This window comes from Petaurus breviceps, unplaced genomic scaffold (assembly GCF_028583685.1).
Source record: "Petaurus breviceps papuanus isolate PSGF00001 unplaced genomic scaffold, PetGlider_PUasm1.0 90849, whole genome shotgun sequence".
NCBI lineage: Eukaryota > Metazoa > Chordata > Mammalia > Diprotodontia > Petauridae > Petaurus > Petaurus breviceps.
In genome coordinates, this window is record NW_027187361.1 from 16,703,824 (window position 1) to 16,726,371 (window position 22,548).

General features: G+C 38.4%; 1 protein-coding gene across 3 annotated transcripts in view; it reads right to left on the reverse strand.

Annotated features, from left to right (window-relative positions):
- Positions 1 to 22,548, reverse strand: part of LOC138149708 (regucalcin-like) — a 79,771-nt gene that overhangs the window by 8,628 nt on the left and 48,595 nt on the right. Inside the window, exons 3-7 of one of the 3 annotated variants that reach the window (XM_069072915.1) lie at positions 19,333 to 19,515; positions 18,709 to 18,924; positions 15,445 to 15,576; positions 11,051 to 11,205; positions 7,104 to 8,253 (exon numbers count right to left, since the gene is read on the reverse strand). In XM_069072915.1, the coding sequence (XP_068929016.1) occupies positions 8,203 to 8,253; positions 11,051 to 11,205; positions 15,445 to 15,576; positions 18,709 to 18,924; positions 19,333 to 19,515 (737 nt within the window). In that variant the 3' untranslated portion in view covers positions 7,104 to 8,202. Of the gene's footprint in view, positions 1 to 7,103; positions 8,254 to 11,050; positions 11,206 to 15,444; positions 15,577 to 18,708; positions 18,925 to 19,332; positions 19,516 to 22,548 lie in introns of those variants that run through there. The other 2 variants (XM_069072914.1, XM_069072916.1) reach the window with 2 other exon arrangements.

Here is a 22,548-nt window from a genome sequence, read left to right on the forward strand (position 1 = left end):
AAAGAAAGAAAGAAAGAAAGAAAGAAAGAAAGAAAGAAAGAAAGAAAAAGAAAGAAAGAAAGAAAGAAAAAAGGAAAAGATGCTTCAATCTTCATTCCAAGTTCATCAGCTTTCTATTTTGAGGTAGATAGCAAGCTTAATCATGAATTCATAGAATCATAGATTAAGAGCTGGAAAGTACCTTAGAGGCCATCAATTCCAAATCCTTCTTTTTACAGATGAGGAAACTGAGGCTCAGGGGAAGAAGGATTATTCAGCCAAATGTATGAAGTCATGTGCATTTATTTTTTTAAGCTTTATTTATTTTATTCTGAAGGTAAGAGATAAAGCAAGCATTTCCATAAGATAGTAGACTAGAAAAAAAGATGATTGCACATGAAATTGCTAATCTATTTATGTACAACTTGCCTTTTCTTTTAAATATATAATAAAGTTATTATGTAAAAACTTGCTTTTTTTTCTTCCCTCCTCCATCCCCTCCCCTGAGATGGCTACCATTAGACACAAATATGTGTGTGTGTGTGTGTGTGTGTGTGTGTGTGTAAAACCATTCTATATATACTTCTATGTATCAGTTCTTTCTCTGGATTCAGATAGCATCTTCCTTCATATGTCCTTTATAGTTCATTTGGGTATTTATTATAGTCAAGAATGACTTAGTTGCTCAAAGTTGTTCTTAAAATAATATTGCTGTTACTATTTGCAAAGTACTTGGGTCTGCTCATTTCACTTTTCCTTATTTCATGCAAGTCTATGTTTTTCTTTTCTTTTTTCTTTTTTTTTCGCTTTTTTGAAGGGGGGAAGGTAAGGCAATTGGGATTAAGTGACTTGCCCAAGGTCACACGGCTAGTTTTTTTTGTCTGTGTGTTAAGTGTCTGAGGCCAGATTTGAACTCAGGTCCTCCTGACTCCAGGGCCAGCACTCTATTCACTGTGACACCTAGCCACCCCTAGTCTACGTTTTTCTAAGATCAGAGAGTTCATTATTTCTTATAGCACAATAGTATTCCACCACAATCATGTACCACAACTTTCTCAGCCATTCCCCAACTGCTGGGCGTCCCCACAATTTTCAGTTCTTGGCCACCACAAAGAGAGCTGCTATAAACATTTTAGAACATATAGATTCTTTTCCTTTTTCCCTAATCATCTTTGGAAATAGATCCAGTAGTGGTATTGCTGGTAAAAACAAACGAACAAACAAACAAAAAACAAAAACAACTAACATATAAAACCATGTAATTACACTGAGTCTTCTGACTTGGGCAGCCATTCCCATGTGACAGAACACAGGCTGCCTTAATAAAAATATCAGCAGTCCACAAAAAGGCAGGTCATGGTCCCGCTGTATTCTATACTCGTCAGGTCACAGTGTTGCATTCAGGTCTGGATAGCACATTTGAAGAGGGGCATTAATTAACTATAGCATGCCCAGAGTAGGGGCTAGGTGGCACAGCAGACAGCACCAGATCTAGAGTCAGGAAGATCTGAGTTCAAATCCAACCTCAGACACTTAGTAGTTGTATGAACCTGGGCAAGTCACTTAACCCTGTTTGCCTCAGTTCCCTCACCTATAGAATAAGCTGGAGAAGGAAATGGCAAACCACTCCAGTAACTTTGCCAAGAAAACCCCAAAATGGGTCATGAAGAGTCAGACTTGTTTAAAAAAAATGACTAAACAACAGCAGCAACAGCAATAAATGTCCAGAAAAGAGCAAGTGAGACAAAGTATCTAAAAGTTGTGCCACATGAAGAGTGGTTTCATGGGCAGCAGCTCAGAAATCAGAGAATTCAAGTCCAAACCCTGACGCTGACTACTCGCGTGACCTTGACCCAGTCACTTCCCTCTCTGGGCCTCAGTTTCCTACTCTGAAAATGAGGGGGTTGAATTCAATGACATATAAGTTCCTTTCTAGTTCTAAATCTATGAAATAGAGATAACAAGCCAAGGAAGGAAAAGATTTAGGGAGGTCTGAGAGCAGTTTTCCAGTATTTAAAGAGGCTTTCATGACTCTGGAGGAATTAAATTTATCCTGTGAGGCTTTAGAGGGGAAGCTGAATAGACAAGTCTTGGCAAAGCATGAGGGAGTACCCTAACCTTTCACTAGAAGTGCTCATGGGTGGGCTGGATCAACACTTTATAAGAATGCTGTACAAGGCAACACTGCCAGCTGACCTGCAAGGCTCCTTCGAACTCTGAGATTCTGTGACAAATTCTGTGACTTTATAATAATAGTAAGAGATGGCATCCGTGTAGCATCGTACGGTTTGCAAAGGGCTTCACAAATATCAGGTCCCTGTGATCAGACACCATGATCAAGGCCAGTGCTGTGGCAGCTGGTGCAGCAGACAGAGCACTGAGCATGGAGTTGGGAGGACCTGAGTTCAAATCCAGATTCAGACACCTTAGCAGCCGTGTGGACTCGGGCTAGTCACTTAACTTCTGCTTCAATTTCCTCAACTATAAAATGAAGATACTAATAGCGCCTACCTTGCAGGGTTTTTGGGAGGATTAAATAAAATAACATTAAAAAAAAAGAGGCAGGGATTAACAGTGGGTGACACTTAGGTTCTTTCAAAAGGCTTATTCCCTTCCCTATAGGCCAAGTATTCCCCTAGGAATTCAGCTGTGAATTTCTAAAAACCAGCAAACTCTACAATTCCATCTTTTTAATCTGGCTTCCTTGGTCCCCCTACTTCTACTCCATACAAAAGCAACAGGGCAGCCTTAAAAAGGAAAAGAACCCAGCAGTCTAAAGACAGTGTCATTCTCTAAAGCCAGTGTCATTCTCTAAGGCCGAGTCATTCTCTAAAGACAGTGTCATTCTCTAAAGCCAGTGTCATTCTCTAAGGCCAAGTCATTCTCTAAAGTCAATGTCATTCTCTAAAGCTGAGTCATTGTCTTTCCTATTAGTGATAGGGAATGCTTACAGGCCATTATGTGTCAACCAACAGCAACCCACCACTCAAAACCTCCTTCTTCTGTCCCACTGCCTCTCTGGCTCACAATTCAAATCCTTATAGGCCAAGTATTTCCCCAAGAACTGTTGAGAACACAGCTTCACCAGGAGCAAAGGTAGGTGAGAGCCCAGTGTCAATAAACAGTGTGATAATTGGGTTCTCTTGCCAAGTAAGAGGAAGAATGACCAATTCTAATACTGACAAATAGAAAAGACATGAGCATCGGGAGATTTCAGTCTGTAAATAGAGTCAGAGTGGTATAATATAGAGACCAGAGGGATGTGGAGTCAGGAAGAATTAGGCAGAAATTCTGCCTCATACACTCATTATTTATGTGAGCCTGGGAAAGGTACTTATTCTTTCTGAGCCTCAGAAATCTCCTCATCTCTAAAATGGGACTGATAATAGCACCTCCCTTTACAGAGTTGTTGTGAGATTCAAATAAAAAAATATGTATAAAGTATTTTCCAAACCTCAGAACACTAAGTAGTGAGCTTTTATTATACCTTTCCTACTGACAGGGCTAACAGATGATTTTTTTTGAGGGGTGAAGGCAAGGCAATTATGGTTAAGTGACTTGCCCAAGGTCACACAGCTAGTAAGTGTGTCAAGTGTCTGAGGCCAGATTTGAACTCAGATCCCCCTCACTCCAGGACTGGTGCTCTGTTCATAACAGATGAATTTTAAAGGAAATGATGGGAAGTATCACTCTATGAAGAGACATGATAACCTGAAGCCATATTGAAACACTATATGAAGACACAGTTGAACAATCTATTGCAGATTATGTTGTGTTCATTGAATTTTCTTTTAATATTTCCATCTGATACATCATGATCCATAGTCTCTCAAAAGAATCTGACATAACTTTCCATACAGGAAAAACCAAATGGATGAAGAATGCCTGCAGTTCTAATCATGACATGCAGTTGGATAGACAGCCCATAGATCTATATGTGTTGGACAGAAAGTGCAGAGGGATAATAAATTAGACCCAAAATTGAAGAGGAGAAAGGCTGCTTAAGAAAGACTAGGATTGTGAGCCCTGAACCTACACTAATGTTATAGCTATATACATACAGATACACAATTATGTGTACATATACAATACATAAACATATATATACACATTCTCTCTAGCCTTCCCATTGTACTCTTTTCTATGACTGCCTAAATCCTAATTAACACCTACACTTCAGTGTTAGTTTCTATACCACAATCCCATGTGGATTGTGAGTCAGAGACGCAGTAGGTGGCAGAAGAAGGTGGCTTTGAGTGGTGGGATTAAAACAAACCTTGATGTTGCTGATAGACTCATAATCAGCCTGTAAGCACTTCGCATCACTAATATAAAAGAGAATGACTGTCTTCCCCTCTTGGCTTATTCACACACACACACTTTAGACTGCTCACGTGTGGGCTCTCTTCCTTTTTAAGGCTGCCCTATTGATATTGTTTGGAGTAGAATTAGGAGGACCAAGGAAACCAGATGAATAAAATGGAATTATAGAGTTTCCCATTGTTTTTTTTTTTTTTTAGAAATTCATAGCTAAATTCCTCTAAATAGTTTAGACCATACATTTTTTTTTACTTTAGTTTTTGTTTTAAAAGACTCACCTAGTGACTGATTCCGAATGCTTTTGCTTGCTATGGGGAAATATTTCAAGATGAAAGGAAGGTGTCAGTTCAAACTTGCTTAAATGGCTTTTCAATGAGGCTTAAGCAGCCTGAATCATCTCCTTTCTAAATTCTAAGGCAAACAAAATAATAATGAAGTGTTCATTGTAGCCAGCTGGTTTTAGATGGGTCAGACACACATACTGTATTTAGCATTTGGTACATGTACAGACTTTTGTAGAGGCTATCTATTATATTTAAAACCATTTTATAAGACTAATCAGGAATGCAGCATCATAGAAAGTACATTGTATATTACCCAGTAGATAAAGACTCAAAAGATGCTGTTTTCAAAAGAAGTGCTATATATTAATGACCAATTGAAAACTTGCTCCAAATCACTTATATTAATAAAAATACAAGTTAAAATAACTCTGGGGTCTTACCTCCCATTGAGCAAACTGGAAAAGGTAACTAAAAACAAAAAAAGCAATCAGCTACTGTTAAGGGTGCTGTGGGAAGACAGGCACAAAACTCTGTTAATGGAACTATAAACTAGTCTAACTGCTCTGAGAAAAAAATGTGGAATTATTCTAGAAGAATGCCTAATGTCTTTATATCCTTTGGTCCAGAGAGCCTCCAACTCGGTATATGCTCTAAAGTCAAAGACAGAAAGAAAGGTCTCATATATACCAAAATATTTACAGCAGCACTTTTTGAGAAGCAAAACATTAGAAGCAAGGTAGGTAGGTGTCCATCAACTGGAGAATGACTGACAAACTGAATGTATATGATTGTAACTCACAATAAGAAAGAATGAATATAAGGAATTCAGAGAAACATAGGAAGATGTGAATGAATTGAAACTGAGTGAAATAAGAAGAACCTGAAAAATGTAGATAATTGTGGCAACAAAATTAATGAAAAGATCGCTAAGATCATTGGTCTAGAGCTGGAAAGAACCTCTGAGGCCATCTATTCTGACTGTCTCATTTTATAGGTGAAGAAACTGAGGCTCAAGAAAGTTTAGTGATTTGTTCAAGGTCACACAGGTAGTATTAGTCAGGATTTAAACCCAAGGTTCTTAGAATAGAGAGTCAGTGTTCTTTCTGCCATACCACGAAGTTAAACTGGGTGATTGGAATAACCCATCTTGGTTCCAGAGAAGAGATAAGGAAGAGGAGTGAGGGAATACCAGTGCAACTGGTGGCTTTGCAGAGCCCTCCCTCACTTAAAAGCCAATTCACTTGCAAGTTCTGGCATCACCTTCCTGATTGCTCAGAATTCCGACAGCACTTCTGTTGTTTTTCTTGAACTGTTTGTCATTATTACAAGCAAAGGTTCAGTTGCAATGTGGAGTAGGAAGGAAAGAAGGACAGCAGGATCACAGAATTTTACATTAGAAACAGAAGAGAATTCAGAGGCTATTTAGCCAACTCTCATTTTTCTTAACTGACTAGGAAATTGAGATCCAGTAATATTAAGGGACGTGGCCACAGTCACACAAATAGCAAACATAACAAAAGGGATTTGAACCTGAGTCTTCTCAATACAGAGTCAATGTTCCTTCTACCATTCAAACTGCCTCAACAATAGTGCATATCCAGAAAGGAGGGGAGGGGAAGGAAATAAGCATTTATTAAGCACCTACTATATGCCAGGCATTGTGCTAAGCACTTTACAAACATTATCTCATTACCTCATAGCAAACCTGGAAAGTAGATGCTATTATTATCCCCAGCTGAGGAAACTGAGACAGAAGTTGTGATTTGTCCAGGGTCACACAGCTAGTGTCTGGGGGCCAGACCAAGTCTTTGATCTCAAGTCTTCCTGACTCCAGGTACACAGCTCTATCCACTATGCTATTTAGCTGTCAAAAATGACAACAATATTAGAACAAAAGGCATTAGTGGGACATTAAGAAAGAAAAAAGAATGAATGGGCTTAAAAAATCAGAAACCCTGGCCTGTAGTCCTGGTCCATTTTTCAAAAGTTAAAGAATCTTGAGGAAGGTCCTTTAATCTTCCCAGGCCTCAGTTTTACCACTTATAAAATAAGGGAGTTGAAAGTTCTCCAGGACTGTGGCAGTATATAGTGACTGTATTTTTGCTTTTACAACAATCTGCTGGTCCTACCTGTGGGCAGTGCAGATCAAGAACTGCCCTTAGAGTCAAGAAGTCCTAGTTGGAGTCTTGCCTCTGACACATCCTGGATATATGCCTGTGGGTAAGTCACTTAACCTCTCAATACTTTTGGCAGTTCTCCAGAATAAGATGCAGAGCAATTCTTGTTCTCCTTTAACAGAGGGCATTTTCTCCAAAGAAGGAATCAGGAAATCATGGCTCTAGACAGCAATATCTCTGATTTATTTGGAACATAATCCATAATTATTTCTTTGATTCTATAGGAAAAAAATGTGATTTGCATTATAAGGCTGAGGGTGGAAAAATTAGCATAGTCTTTATAGTAATACCATATATGAATGTGCACACACACTCATGCTAAGAATTCAAGCACACTACAGTAGAGAGGGGTTTAGTTGATTTATTCTTCAATTATTCAATGGATTTGTGATTTCAACAATGGGAAATTCCAACCCATCCACACTTCAATTACACATTCATCAATCAATAAGTTGATTGATGATTTATCGACAATCAATAAACAATCATTTCTTAAATGCTAGGCACTGGGGATACAAATACAAAAGTGAGATAGTTTCTACCCTCAAGGAGCTTACATTCTAATCAGTGATACACCTCATATAGGAAAGTTGTGGCTACAGTAGGCAGCCTTGGATTTTGAAGGCAATGTAACTGGGTGGGTGAGGGAATAGGGCAAGAGATAGTCACATTCTTTCCAATGGAAATGGTAGTATTATTTGACTATTGTTCTCATACTAAGGGCAAGAGGTGAAATAGAGTAGGGGGTGGGTATGACGTGAGAGTATGTGGGAGGGCAATAAGGCAAGATATCAATAGTAGGTTGGTCCTAGAGTCTTTCTTGGTGTATGGGTAGATGCAGTGTGAGGTGTGATGTGGAGTCAACTAGATACAGTGGGTTGAGATGAATTTTCACTCACTCACTCACTAATCAAGACTGTTCAATCCCAGGGCAAAATCCCAAACTTAGATTGATTAATTCCATTAATCCTATCTGGAGGGTACACTGGTCTTGGTGGGTAATATGGCTGCAGCAGAGAAGATGGCAAGATGCCCATGCTACATAAACTTTGATGTTCTGGTGGAAGGCTAGATGGTTTCTCATCCCATACAACTTTTGTCTGTGACCTCTCATAAAGGAATCAGTCACTACATAGAAATTGTGTACAGTACTACATAGTGATAGCACTTGAATATGACTTTCTTATACATGCCTGCAACTAAACACAAATGCATACTGGGAGAGCAAACAAAAACAATAAAAGTCAAGAAGAATGTAACCAGGGTGGGGGGAGCTCTCAGCATAATGTATATATCTTTATTGTCTAAGTCAGTTAAGGAGCCATGAGAGAGGTAGAATACAAGGCCAGAGCTAAGTACTAGAGTGGACTGTGACAGGTTCCAATCCCTCTGAAGCTTCGTGCGGAAGACTTCTTGTTGAAATTTTTGTGACCTGTGGGTGTTCAACCTGCAAAGGAATACTGAGGGATCCCTTTCACACCCAGGCCAGTTACCTGTTAGAATAAAACAGATTAAAATGTAAATCATTTCCATCTCCTTTGATTCTTGGAATCATGATGGGGAACTATGATCTAACGTGTCGATTTTAAAGCCAAAGACACAGTTGATAATAGAGGTGATGGATGTGACCCCCTGCTGTGTATGAGCAGCAACTTAGCTCAAACAACAGCTATTTTCTCAACTGTCAAGACACCTCCCTCTCAATAAATCTGAGATTTGCACTGCCTAAAAGTGGAATGCTGTCATCCGGGGTAGGGGTGGGGGGAAAATCAGGCCTTTTATTTGTGAGCCACTGATAGCTGAATAAAAATGATTAAAAATTCTCTTTTCTAAGAGTCCTTCACTGTCTTCTTTTTTCAGTATTGAATAATCAATCTCAAGACATCATGAGCTGTTGTCTGGATGCTGGACAGGTTCAAATCCCACCATTGGTGTTTATTAATCAGCTATTTCCAAAACAGAACAAAAACACAAAGAGATAAAGGAAAAATCTTCAATTCAATTTGCTATGTCGACCAAAGGGCACATTTCCCATTAAAAAAAATATTTTTTTTTCCCTTGGGAGAAGAAACTAACACAACCAATCAAAGTCTCATCCTATTCATCAGGGCCTTCCGACCAAGATCAGTCTACAATGAGTTTCTTCTTTGAATTGTAAGAGCATTGATTGTCTGTGCCTTTTGGGGGGCTAATTCCATACTGCCTTCCACTGTTACTTAACTGTTTTATTTATTTTATTGAATAAAGCTGTTTTATTTAATACTGTTTTATTACTATTGGAAATTCCTACTTCCAAAATTGTATTGGAAACTAATTGAGGGCAGATACCATGTCCTCTAACATTTTTTTTTATATCATACTTGGTATTCTTCTCAATGCTATGTAAGGAACAAACACTCAATGAATATCTGTTAAATGGATAAAAAGTCATAGCCTACTTCTAGAGTACAGGAATGGCACCTTAGTTTCTGGGGAATAATACTAGACCCTACCTACCTACCAGGTTGTTGTAAGGATAAAATGAGGTAATATTTGTGAAGTGCTTTGCACATTTGAAAGTGCTATATGAAAGTTAATTATTATCATTATCAAGAAAGCAAAAAAAATTAGAAAAACACCAAACAATATCTTCTAGAAATCTCCTATTGGGTTTGTTTGGTGTCTTTTTTTTGTGGTTGTTGTTGAGTCATTTTTCAGTCTTTTCTGACTCTTTGTGACCCTATTTGGGATTTTCTTGGCAGAGACACAAGTGATTTGCCATTTCCTTCTCCAGCTCATCTTACAGATGAGGAAACTGAGGCAAATGGTTAAGTGACTTGCCCAGGATCACGCAGCTAGGAAGTATCTGAAGCCATAATTGAACTCAGGAAGATGAGTCTTCCTGACTTTAGGCCCAGTCCTCCATCCACTATGTGACAATCTCCTTGACTCACTCATTCAAATTAAACCTACGTGAAATAGAAGTTCTATTTATATAATTAATTAAAAAGTGTAAAATAGATAATACTTCAAAAAGAACTGTACAGTTTTATTATCAGCTACACAGCATAATATTATGGGGTCTTGGAAAATTTCTGGCATATTCACTACAATGAATAGATCACAGGCAGGAATACTGCCCAAGAAACTTTTTGTGTTTCACGGAACATCTTTTTATTCAAGATGTGCTTACTTGGGGCAGCTAGGTGGCACAGTGAATAGAGCATCGGCCCTGGAGTCAGGAGGACCTAAGTTCAAATTCGGCCTCAGACACTTGGCACAAAAACTGGCCGTGTGACCTTGGGCAAGTCACTTAACCCCAATTGCCCTCCAAAAAAAAGAAAAAAAAAAGATGTGCTCACTTGACTATTAACTAGCAAGGAAATTCTTTGTGAAATGGATGTGTTGGGTTTCAGAATCTAAACCTACATTACTAGTAATATGAGAAGGGAACTCACCTCAAAGGTACAAAGATCTTGTTTTAATTTTAATCTCTGTCCGTGTGATTATTTTTAATTATTTTAATATTTAATTTTTCATTTTAATAGACTGTCCATGTGATTCAGGGCAAGTCACTTAATTCCTTATTGATATAAGAGATTGTCTAAGTTCTAAGACTACAAACTGCAGAGATGTCAAATTGCATTGACATTGGGAGTTTCCTCACCTATATCAGTTATACCATAGGTCTACCACCCGTCCCTATGCCTATTTATTCAGAATTATTATATAAAGGAGTTTAAACATTACCCATGAGATATTATTTATAGTTCAATAACTTTCTTCTTGGTAGACAGTATAAATGTACTCTAGTCAAGTTCTTCCAGGGAGTTATCAGAGATTCCTAAATGTCTTAGGAACATGAATAATATTATTTTTCTTATTATTATGCTTTACATAATAATAATGTGAGTCATTGTTGTTCAGTCATGTCTGACTCTTCATGACCCCATTTGGAGTTTTCTTTGCAAAGATACTGGAGTGGTTTGCCATTTTCTTCTCTAGCTCATTTTACAGATGAGGAAACTAAGGCAAACATGGTTAAGTGACTTGCCCAGAGTCACATAGCTAGTAAGTGTCCAAGGTTAGATTTGAACTCAGGTATTCCTGACCTCAGGACTTGATTTTCTCTCTCTCTACTGTACCACCTAGTCTCCCAATAATATAAGTACTAAGAGCTAAATAAATGCTTGTTGCCTTCATATTTATATAGCATTTTAAGGTTTATAAAGTACATTTTTTATAACAGCCCAGCTAGTGGCTTATTTTGCTGCACAAACAGATGAGTAAAAGGATCCATGGTCTCAGTACCTTGAAAATCTCTCCTGCATGGGGTTCTCTTATCAATTCTTCTTGGCTCAAGCCATCAGAGGCTGAAGTGACATAGAGTTCAGAGTAGTCCTTCCCACCAAAGCAGCAAGATGTTATCCTAGGAGTGGGCATTTTCACTGTTTGCAGTCTTTTTCCTATAAGAATTAAAGGAAACCTCTCACATTTTATAGAGTTATAACTAGCCCTTGGGCTCAGGGAGAGCTGCAAGAGAAATACCCTGAAATCAGCCTTTTAATTCATGGTATGATAATACAAGGCAGGATAGTATAATGCAGAGGTACCAAGCTCCTGTGTATAGACCACAAGTAACCTACCCCAAGTATGACCTGAATCACATTAAAATATAACTGGGAATTGTTTAACAAAATAAATGAAAATATAATACAATGTAGATAATGTTGGTGGCAGAATGAAAGGTTTTAATGAGGGATCATTAAAGGAATTCTGGGCATCAGACACCAGATAGGGGGGATATTTTTTATGAGGTAGGGAGTCCTTCCTGGTACTCCTAGAATTATATTACCTCTTTCACCTTCAATAAGAAGTTTCCTATGGGAAGAATCTCCATTCAAAACCATGACATTTTGGCTACAATTAAGACAGACTTAATCATGCTCATAAGTCCCGAGGAAAACATTTAATATTTAGCATTTTAGTATTTAAAGAAGTAACATAGTGTATCAGAAAGACCTCTGGACTTGGAGTCAGAAGAGATTTAGGTTTGATTTCATCTTCTTGACTCATGCTAGCTGTGTGAACATGGCTAAGTCATTTAAACCTCCCTGGGTTGAGATACAGTTAGGAGGTAAAGTAAACTCAGTGCAAGAGGGCATTGCTTCATTTTACTTATTTATATCAGCACCTTGGACAGTGCCTGGCACACAGTAGGCACTTAATAAATTCTTTTTTTTTTCCTTTTGGAGCGGGGAAGGTAGGGCAACTGGGGTTAAGTGACTTGCCCAAGGTCACACAGCTCATAAGTGTTAAGTGTCTGAGGCTGGAATTGAACTCAGGTCCTCCTGACTCCAGGTCTGGTACTCTATTCTCTGCTCCACCTAGCCACCCCCACACAATAAATTCTTGTTGATTAACTTAAACCTAAATGAGAAACCCCTCTACAACATACCTTTTAAGCCTTTGCTTTAAGATGTCCAAGAAAGATTTGCATGAAATATTGAAGAGCAGAATGAGCAGATCCAAGATAACATTGTATACAGTAACAACAACATTACTTTAAGAACAACTTTGAGTGACTATTATTATTTTGACTATCATAAATACCCAAATTAATTATAAAAGAAATATGAAGAAAACACTATATGCATCCAGAGGAAGAACTGATAAATAGAAGTATGCATGGAATTATTTTACATATATATATATATATATGCATCTATATATCTACATCTATTTGTGTCTAATGGTGGCCATCTCTAGGGCAGGGTGGAGGGAGGGAAGAAAAAAAGGAAAAAAAAGAAATTTACATGGTAATTTTGTTGTATATTTAAAAGAAATAGCAAGTTGTACATAACAGACTTGCAGTTTCATGTGCAATCATCTTTTTTATTATATTACATTATGGAAATGCTTGTTTTATTCTGTAAATTAAAAATAAAATGAATTTTTTTCTTTTCCTTTTTTTTTGTCTTTTTGAAGGGGGGAAGGCAGGGCAATTGGGGTTAAGTGACTTGCCCAAGGTCACACAGCTAGTAAGTGTTAAGTGTCTGAGGTCGAATTTGAACTCAGGTCCTCCTGACTCCAGGGCCGGTGCTCTATTCACTGTGCCACACAACTGCCCCAAAATAATAATTAAAAAAAGAGCTCCAAGGAGGGGAAAAGGAAGAGAAAAAACATTTATTAAGTATCTGTTATGTGCTAGACACTGTGTTAAGCACTTTACAAATTTGATCTCATTTGATCTCACTACTTCCTGTTCTGTCCATTCCACTGTGGGATGGTTCTTATTATTAGGTTAGTCTTCATATCAAATTAAAATTCGCCTCTTTAATTTCCACCCATTGCTTCTATTTCTGTCCTCTAGGGCCAGGCAGAAAAAGGGTAATTCTTCTGCATGCCAGCTCTTCCTATACATAAGCAGCTATTGTATCCCTATTCCCTTTTGTTCTCTAGTCTAAACATCTCCCTAGTTCTTTCATTTGATCCTCCTAGGGGCATGATCTTTAAGCCAGACTCTTCACCCTCTTCTGAATGTTGTGTAGTTTATCAATCCTTTTAGGTAAATACAATTCAAAACACAGAAAATGAGGAAATTTATTTCCCCAAAAGTTCCAAGCCCTTGGCTAGTTACAAGATGTAAAAACCATCTGAATGTTCTTTTCTACTTCCTGCATTGCTAAAGCTAAAACAAAATGCCTCAGATGCATACCACCAGATGGCAAAATAAATGTGTTAGTTCCAAATTTTGAAACTCCATATACAAAAATGCAAACATACAACGAGACACAGTTAGAGGCAGTCATTCACTTTATAAAAAAAGAGTCTTCATTTTATCATTTTAAAAAATTTGTCAGAATTGATACAACTATCCTCCTTACCCTTTCGATAGCATTTGACACCTCCAGCCACCATCTTTTTTTTTTTTTATCATCTCTTTTCCCTTGGCTCCCATTACTTATATTAACCTATCCTGCTTCTCCTCATGTGACTCATTCTACATCTCCTTTCCTGTTTCCTGACTTCTTGACTCCTTCTTGCTTTCCAAATGTAAATTTTGGCATTTTGGTAAATAATTCTTGCTGCCTCATGTTCCCTAAGGTTTTTACCTTCTCTTCTTCCACTACACTCTCTTCCCTGGAAAATCTAATCTGGTTCCAATATTTCAATGATCACTTTTGTGAAGATGACTCCCCCATATTAATTCAAAGGATCACAGAGTCTGAAAGTTGGAAGGGATCTCAGCAGACATGTAACCTACCCCCTACCCTAAAGGAATCTCCACTATCATGAACCTAACTAACTAGTGGTCATCCAGGCCGCTAGGTGGCACAATGGATTGAGTGAATAGATGTGAACTAAGGAAAACTTGAGTTCAAATCCTGTCTCAGATGCTTACTAACTGTTTGACCCCTAAGCAATTCACTTAGCCTCCCTTGGCCTCAGTTTCCCCATCCGTAAAATGGGGATAAAACATTGACATCACTGGGTTATTATGAAGATCAAATGAGATGATGAATATAAAGCACTTTGCAAATTTTGAAGTGCTATAGAAATGCTAGCTATTATGCAATGTCTTGAAAACTTCCAATGAGGCAGCACCTTCTACTATGAACTGATCAATTTTTTAGGGAATTTTTCCTGACATCAAGCATAAATTGTCCCCTTTGTGACTTCTACCATTGTCCATTAGGGCCAAATAGAACAAATCTAATCTGTCTTTCCTGAGATAGTCTTTTAGACACTTAAACACAACTGTTGTGGCTCCCCTGAGTCTTTTCTTTTCCAGGCTTAAGCATGTCCAGTTCTTTCAACTACTTGTCCTATGACATCTGTTCAAGGTCCTTCATCATTCTGGTTGCTCCCTTCTGGACTCTCTCCAGTCTATTAATGTCCCTAAAACATGGTGCCAGAACTAGAACTCTGTTTCCAGCCCTGACTTCTCATACTCCTACCTTTCCAATAATCCATTGCTCCGCTGATACCTCAGCTTACACTTCTCATATTCCTCCCCCCCACCCACATGCTTGGGGTAGACATCCCAGCTAACACATCCTAACTCACCCACAGTACTGAGGCTTGTCAGTTACCCTCATCCTGGTTTAGCTCATCTGCTGTGAGATGGTTTTATCTGGGTATGGTTGTTGTACATGCTATAGTTTCTTGGAGCCACAGGTAGAGCTGAGTGCCAGATAGACACCAAAGGTGAATGAGCAGCTCTGAAAAGGGTTTGGCAAGCCCTTACACCAGAGATGTGAATACTCTGTATGCCCCTGTTCATTATTATATTTTGCACATAATAGATGCTTAATAAATATTTGTTGAAGATGCCAAAAAAATAGCCATATCCTCTTGTGAATTTAAAATTTGATCAGATTGATGTGAAAATCATTTTGCTTGTGACTTTTGAGGGACTTTGGTCCATATAGGAAGATAAACTAGCATAAATAAATTCTATAAGAAAAATGAAAGACTGCAAGAAGATAAACTAGCATAAATAAATTCTATAAGAAAAATGAAAGACTGCAAGAGTAGTGAGGGCAAGTGTCATTTGACAAATCAGTGACTATTATCTAATTTCTGTCTTTATGAAATCAGCATATGAGCATCCCAATTCCAACTAGAAATGCCTACAACCCATCCAAAACACAATCCCATACCTGACAAAAAATTCCAGAATCTCATTTGCAATATTTTACCTGTCTCAGGGTCCACGCGTATTATTCTTCCAGCATCAATGCAGGCCACCCACAGTTTCCCTTCAGTGTCAATGCACATACCATCAGGCATTCTTTCTTCCTCTTCTAGCTTATAGAGAAGCCTTCTATTGGCTATAAAAGGAGAGCAAGAATGGAGATTTTTTATAAAATCATAAACTTATAAAATCTCATTGTTAGAAGGGACCTTAAAGGTAAGCTAGTCCAACTATCTTAAGAAAATGTTCTAAGTGCCACTCCCATACCTCCATGAAAGTTAGGCTAGATTTTCCTTAAGTGGTAAGGAAACTGTCCTTGAGGTGTGATGGCTTGAGAGACTAAAGCTTACAACCACAGGTCATCAGGTGTTCTCTACTGAATCAACGATTTATCCTGGATGAACATATCTTCTCTACTCTGAATATCCTTCTGCTATGACAAAGTAAACTTCCTTTTGTTAACTGTTAGCTATAGCATTTAATCTTGTTAAAATTCCATTCCAATTTCAAATGCAAACTTCCTGGGTCTGAGTCCATTATACCCACTTGTTCCCAGCCCATTATACCAACTTGTACTCAAATCATAAATCCCATTTACAATAACCTCGACAATATCAATTGCCATTTAAGCACCTCCAGTGATGGGAAACTTACCACCTTTCAAAGCAGCCAGTCTCATTTTGGAATAGTTTTAATTATTAGGAAATTGTTTTCCTTAATGCTGAATCAAATTCCACCTTCCCTGTAATTTCCATGCTCCAAGACCAAGAAGAATAACACTATTTCCTCTTTCAGGCGATTAATCTTCATTACTTGAAAACATATTTCTTTCCTCAAACTTTTTTCTTTCTGAATTTCTTTTCTCCTAATTACTCATTTCCAGTACCTTTAATTGATCCTCACATGGCATGGTTTGGTGCTCTCTACCTATCCTGGTCACTCTCTAGATTTACTTTAAACTCATCCATGTCCCTTAGCCAGTCTGGTATCCCAAGACTTCACCTGAGATGTGGTCTGACCAAGAAAAAGTACAATAGGACTTTCACCTCCCTTGTTCTAACCGCTTTATTTTACATGATTGTACCTAAAACGGAATTATCTTCGTTGGCCACTGTATCATTGACTCTGAGTTCAATACCAACACTGTTGCCCCCCACCCCTCAAAGTCTTTTTCTATGAACTAATTTCTTACTATGTCCACTTCCATATTCCCTCTGGGGGAATAGACACCTCTCTGGGATATAGACCTCCTAGTGGACAAAGGGTGTACATAGTTTGATAGGTGTTAAAGCTATAATTACAAATGGTTGGACCACTACCAACAGTGTATTAAAATATCTGTTTTCCCACAGCACTTGTCAATTTCCTTTTCTGTCATTTTAGCCAATCTAATAGGTGCAAGAGGGTACCTCAGAATTGTTTTAATTTGTATTTCTCTAATTATTAATGATTTAGAACTTTTTCATATAGTTATTGGTAGCTTGGGTTTCTTCCTTCCTCCCTCCCTTCCTTCCTTCCTTCCTTCCTTCCTTCCTTCCTTCCTTCCTTCCTTCCTTCCTTCCTTCCTTCCTTCCTTCCTTCCTCCCTTCCTTCCTTCCTTCCTTCCTTCCTTCCTTCCTTCCTTCCTTCCTTCCTTCCTCTCTCTACCTCTGCTAGCCTAGAAGTTCAACAACCACTCACAGGCCTAATCTGAGTGCTCTTTGGCATGGATGCTTTGACCTTCTGATTTTAAGCTGTTCACTCTTCCTTAAAGGGTGAGCCCCCCAGGGGTTCACCATATTGGTGGCAGACTTGGTGTAGACACTCAGTCAGCCTTAAGCCACTGTAATTCAGAACTCCAGAGATCACATGATCCACCAGTCCCAGCTGCCCCAGGAACAGAGATTACAACACCACTCAGTCATTTTTCTATTCAATTTAACGAGCATCTATCATACAATAAACTGGTGTGTATCAAGGAAGAGCAAACAGCAAATACAGACTGAGTCAAGGAATATTATTCAGAAAAGTGTGACCACTGATCCCGAGTATCTTCAGCTCTGTAACAACACATCAAAGCAATATTCTTCATGTTTCATAACAATGGGAGTTGTTATGAATTTTCCATTGCTATCTGGGTAAACCAGTTATCTTAGTTAGATGAAAGAAAGTACACACATAGACTTACAGAATTTTAATCCCCAAAGTGAATTCAAAAGTTACTTAGTCCAACCCTCATTTTACAGATTAAAACAAACAAAAACCCTCTTTCCTAAAATATACATGACTCACTAAGTTCAAATAGCTGAGTAGCAGCAGAGCCAGAGCTCAAACTCTTTGAGCTCTGGCTCAAACTCAGATCTTCTAACTACAAGCCCAGCCCTCCTTCTACTACCCAAGCACTGCCTTGGCAGGTTAGACCCATAGCCTGGGCAGTTCAACACTCTGTATATCTTAGTGCACCAAGCAACATATCATCAAAGGGGTTGTGGTCTTTTTGCTATAGATGGCCTTACTCATTGGCAAGGAAGGCAGCTACACATATCATGGCCATCAGCAATGTTTCTCTGCCCTAAATCATCTCCTCCATCTACCTGGGGAATGGGGACAATTCCTTAAAGAGGAGGAGACCCTTTGATTCTATAATTAAACCTAAAGTGAAAAGTCCTAAATGTACAAATTCATATTAAGGTTAAAAAAAAGACTTTTCAAAGGGCAGGTTTTACTAGGGGAAGGGAAAGAGAGAATCCCAGGATACTGTGTATTTTAAATCAGGTAGTAGTCCCAGAGAGCCTATAAATGACTATATATGCTTGTAACAGGAATTTTATCTTCCTTTCTTTCTCAATTGAGGGGAAAGTAGGAAGGAGAGAAGGTAGATTTCCACTGATTTAAAAAAAAATAGAATTTAATTACATTTTTAAAAATTCACATGCTTCACAACTTGTCCTATGGCCAGGTCTATACCATGGTAGCTACATCAAGGGTAATGCACAGACCCTAAAGTATCAGTAGGTTGTCTTAATAATCCATCAAGTTCTATCAAAACTATTTTCGAATCTGTTTCTATTTTTCTTGAATTACCTCTTAGGGTAACGAATTCCATAAATTTATTAGCATCCATATTGATTATTTGTCCTAAGTGAACCATTTTCAAGCTTTCCTGCCCTTTTCCCTATCCCTGCCTTGGAGAACAAGTTCATGTTCACATCATCTGTACCCATTGACTTAATAAGAATGCCATTCCAGGAATAGTGAAATAAAAAGGGACATAAGATCATATTCATACCAATATTCCCTGATTGTAGGTCATAGTCAAAGGCATGCACAGCGTATGTCAGGCTATCAATGTGATAAAATATTTGGTGATCCAAGGACCAGTCTAATCCATTCGAGATGCCCAGCCGGTCCAATTGCCTCACCACAGAGCAATCCGAAAAGAGAGTATAGAGAGACCCTTGCTCTTTCTCTCTTACTCCTGGGCTAGACTCCTCAGCCATTGTACCTACAAAGACCAAATCAATCAATCAGCATTCACCAATCATTTAATTTGTGCTAGATACTGAGGAATCAAAGACAAAAAAGAGAGAGCGATAGTGTGGTATAATGGTTACTTAGCAGACCCTGGTTCAAATCTTGCCTCAGACACTTGCTAGTCTCTAAACTAGAAATGTTTGGACTGGGAATAATATTAACTAAATAAAATTTGTTTCTGTCAGACTTATGCCTTCAGTTCAGCATACAATATTAATTTTTTTGACACAAATGCTTTGTCTTTTTGAGACTCAGTTTCCTCATCTGTAGAACAGACAATATTTTACTACCTCTCTTATAATGTTATTGTGAAGAAAGCATTGAGGTAACCTTAAGAAACAGTAAAAATATGAGTTATTATTACTATTTCCATTCTTACCAGCCACAAATCTTCCAGCCGGGTCCACTTTACCATCATTGAACCTATTGTTTGGTTTATCCTGTTCAAGACGAGAAACAGTTGTCACTGATTGGTTTTCCCAGTTCAAGAGGCCAAACCGGGTTCCAAGGGCTACAACATAGTCCCCACACTCTCGGAGAGCCACACATCCTACCCGAGCATCTGCAAGAAACACAAAGGAGCAGAGATAATGGAGAACAGGAATCACTCCTAGCTTTGCAGTTCTTTTTTTTCCTTGCTTTTTGGAGGGGGGAAGGCAGGGCAATTGGGGTTAAGTGACTTGCTCAATAGTATATGTTAAGTATCTGAGGCTGGATTTGAACTCAGGTCCTCCTGACACCAGGGTTGATGCTCTATTCACTGTGCCACCTAGCCACCCCTAGCTTTGCAGTTCTATGCAAGGGTATCTGGTCCAACCCCTACTTGTGATTCTGAGACAAGCAGTAATTCATAGCTTTCACTTGAAGATCCTCCATGATTGGGGGACCCATTCCACTTTTTGGGGGGGGATAGTTTTAATTGTTTGGAGGTTTTTCCTTACATTGAGTCAAAGACCTATTTCCCTATAACTTCCACCCTTGGGTCCTATCCTCTGGAGCCAAGAAGAACAAGTCTTATCCCTTTTTCACATGAAAATCCTTAAAAACGTTTGAATGAAACTTCAAATATTTATGTCCCCCCTTCTGTCTTCTCCTTAGTCTTCCCTTCTTCAAATTAAAATATTCCTAGTTCAGTCAATCAGTTTTTATTTCATATGGTTCCAAGTTTCCTCATTCTTTTGGTTTATTTCTCTGGATAACCTCCAATTTTTCAATGTCCCTTGCAAAATGTGGTGCCCATGGCTGGCTACAAAGCTTTAGATACAGTCTAACTAGGATAGGATACTATTTAATATTATGCTTCTGTAACCAGTAGTTTCACACAATGTGACAAGGCTTCTCTGCCTGATTCCAGTCAATCACATGTGTTTACTCAGGGCTTAGCACTTAGCGATTACAAGGTTCTTGGCTACTCTCAGCCAGTCATGTGTGACTCAATACTGAAGGGTGCTTTGGACATGATGAAGCAATCCCCTTATCAATCACTGAGCCAGAGGAACTGATGACTAGTTGACCATTAAAAGGGAATGAACCGCCTTCATTCATTTCTTTCTCTTCCCTGCTACAAAGCATGTGAGTGCCCTTCAATCTTCTTGCTGGAGGGATGGGGGCTTGTCACCCTTTCCCACCCACCTACCCCCTATAGTGACCACTCCTGTGTGGCAATGGGAGATAGAACTGCGGCACTCAACATGAGTTGAGCCCAAGCTTCTATCTGATGGTTCTACTTTGTGATCTTTGTTTGATGTTAAATGACCAAATAGTGATCTTGAGATGGTCCAGTCTTGTGAGCTGGAGAGGTTAGATCCAGTCAAAGATGACTGGAGGTAAAGGAAATTTCTTCACCTGACAAGATGACCACTGATGAGAAAGCCCTGATCTGCCTTGCCAGAAGACATGGTCTTGAAGTCTTTTGATCCTTATAGAGTCTAGGTAAAATTTAACAATGCCTATTCGGCAGTTCCACAAAATATTTCATGTTCTAATGTTTAAGTCTCAACCTTCCAGCAGAGTTTAACAATAGTCAGTACTATTGCTTATTTAACTTGTTTAAGTTTCTGTCAACACATGCCGAATGTAATACCACTACAAATTACTGTAACCTGTTTTAAGTCTTGTCAATATGAACTGATGAAAATCTTTCATATATAACATTTCTTTTGGGTGCAGGAAATAAATACCTGTCCCATACCTGATTTATATTGCACATTGTATACTTTTCTACTCTTCACTTTATGAAGAATGTAAATATGAACCAAACCTACATTTAAGTAATTTTCCTCTGGAGTGAGAAGAGCCTAACACCTCTCATTAGAGGCCAGACTTCCCCAGTACTGAAGTTCATCCAATCACCAAGTTACTATTCCAGAATTGAGAAGGTCCCCTTAGGGAGAGAGGAAAGACAGACAAACAGACAGACACAGAAACACACACACACACACACACTCAGAGGATGCAATGTCCTTATCCCTCAGCATCCAGGAGTGGTTTATTATTAGACTCCTATTAACATAGCCTAAGATTACGTTAGTTTTTTTTTTTTGTCTACCATGTCATGATGCAGAATTTTATGGAGATTTTTTCCCTCTAATTTCCAATTATATTTTTACAAGTTCAATTACAAAATGGCAGTTTTCAACATTCACTTTTATAAGATTTTGAGTTCTAAATTTTTCTTCCTCCCTCCCTCCATTTCCTCCCCCTCCCCAAGACAGCAAGCAATCTTATATACTTTATACATGTACAATTATGTAAAATGTATTTCCCATGTGAACTGCTTTGTACTCATGTGTCCTATACTTGTGTACATTGGACTCATAATGCACAAAAAGGATTAGTTTCTAAATTCAGTACAAAAGGCATAAAAATCATGCAAGATCGTATTTACCCTAGAAAGTCCCTGAAAACACCTATAAAAATAAGGTTGTTGTTCAGTCATGTCTGACTATTTGTCACCCCCTGGACCATACTGTCCATGGGTTTTCTTGGCAAAAACACTGGAGTAATTTTCTATTTCCTTCTCCAGGGTATTAAGGCAAACAGAAGTTAATTGACTTGCCCAGGCTTACACAGCTACTAAGTGTCTAAGGCCAAATTTGAACTCAGGTCTTCCTGACTCTAGGCTCAGTGCTCTGTCCACAAAGTCATCTAGCTGCCATAAAATATATTAAGTACAGTATCTTTAAATAGTTATAACTGGGAAAAGGTTCAGGTCTCTTTCAAAGAAGGCAGCTCATATCAGAGAACAGATGAATCCAAAATGGTTGCTTTGGAAAAATTGAAAGTAAGTTTGATTTTTTTAAAAATAACACCTCATACCAAAACTTTTACTCAAACAGATGAAAACAAAAAATAGGCAAAGACTTAGTTGATAGGAAAGCTGATAACAGGAGGGAAAATACTCTGGAAAAGGATTTATCTGCTTGCCATCTTGGGTAGAGGGCAGACAAGGGAGGGAGGGAGAAAAAAATTGGAACTCCAAATCTTATAAAAGTGAATGTGGAAAACTAAAATATATCTCTATCTATCTATCTATCTATCTATCTATCTATCTATCTATCTATCTATCTATCTATCTATCTATCTATCTATCTAT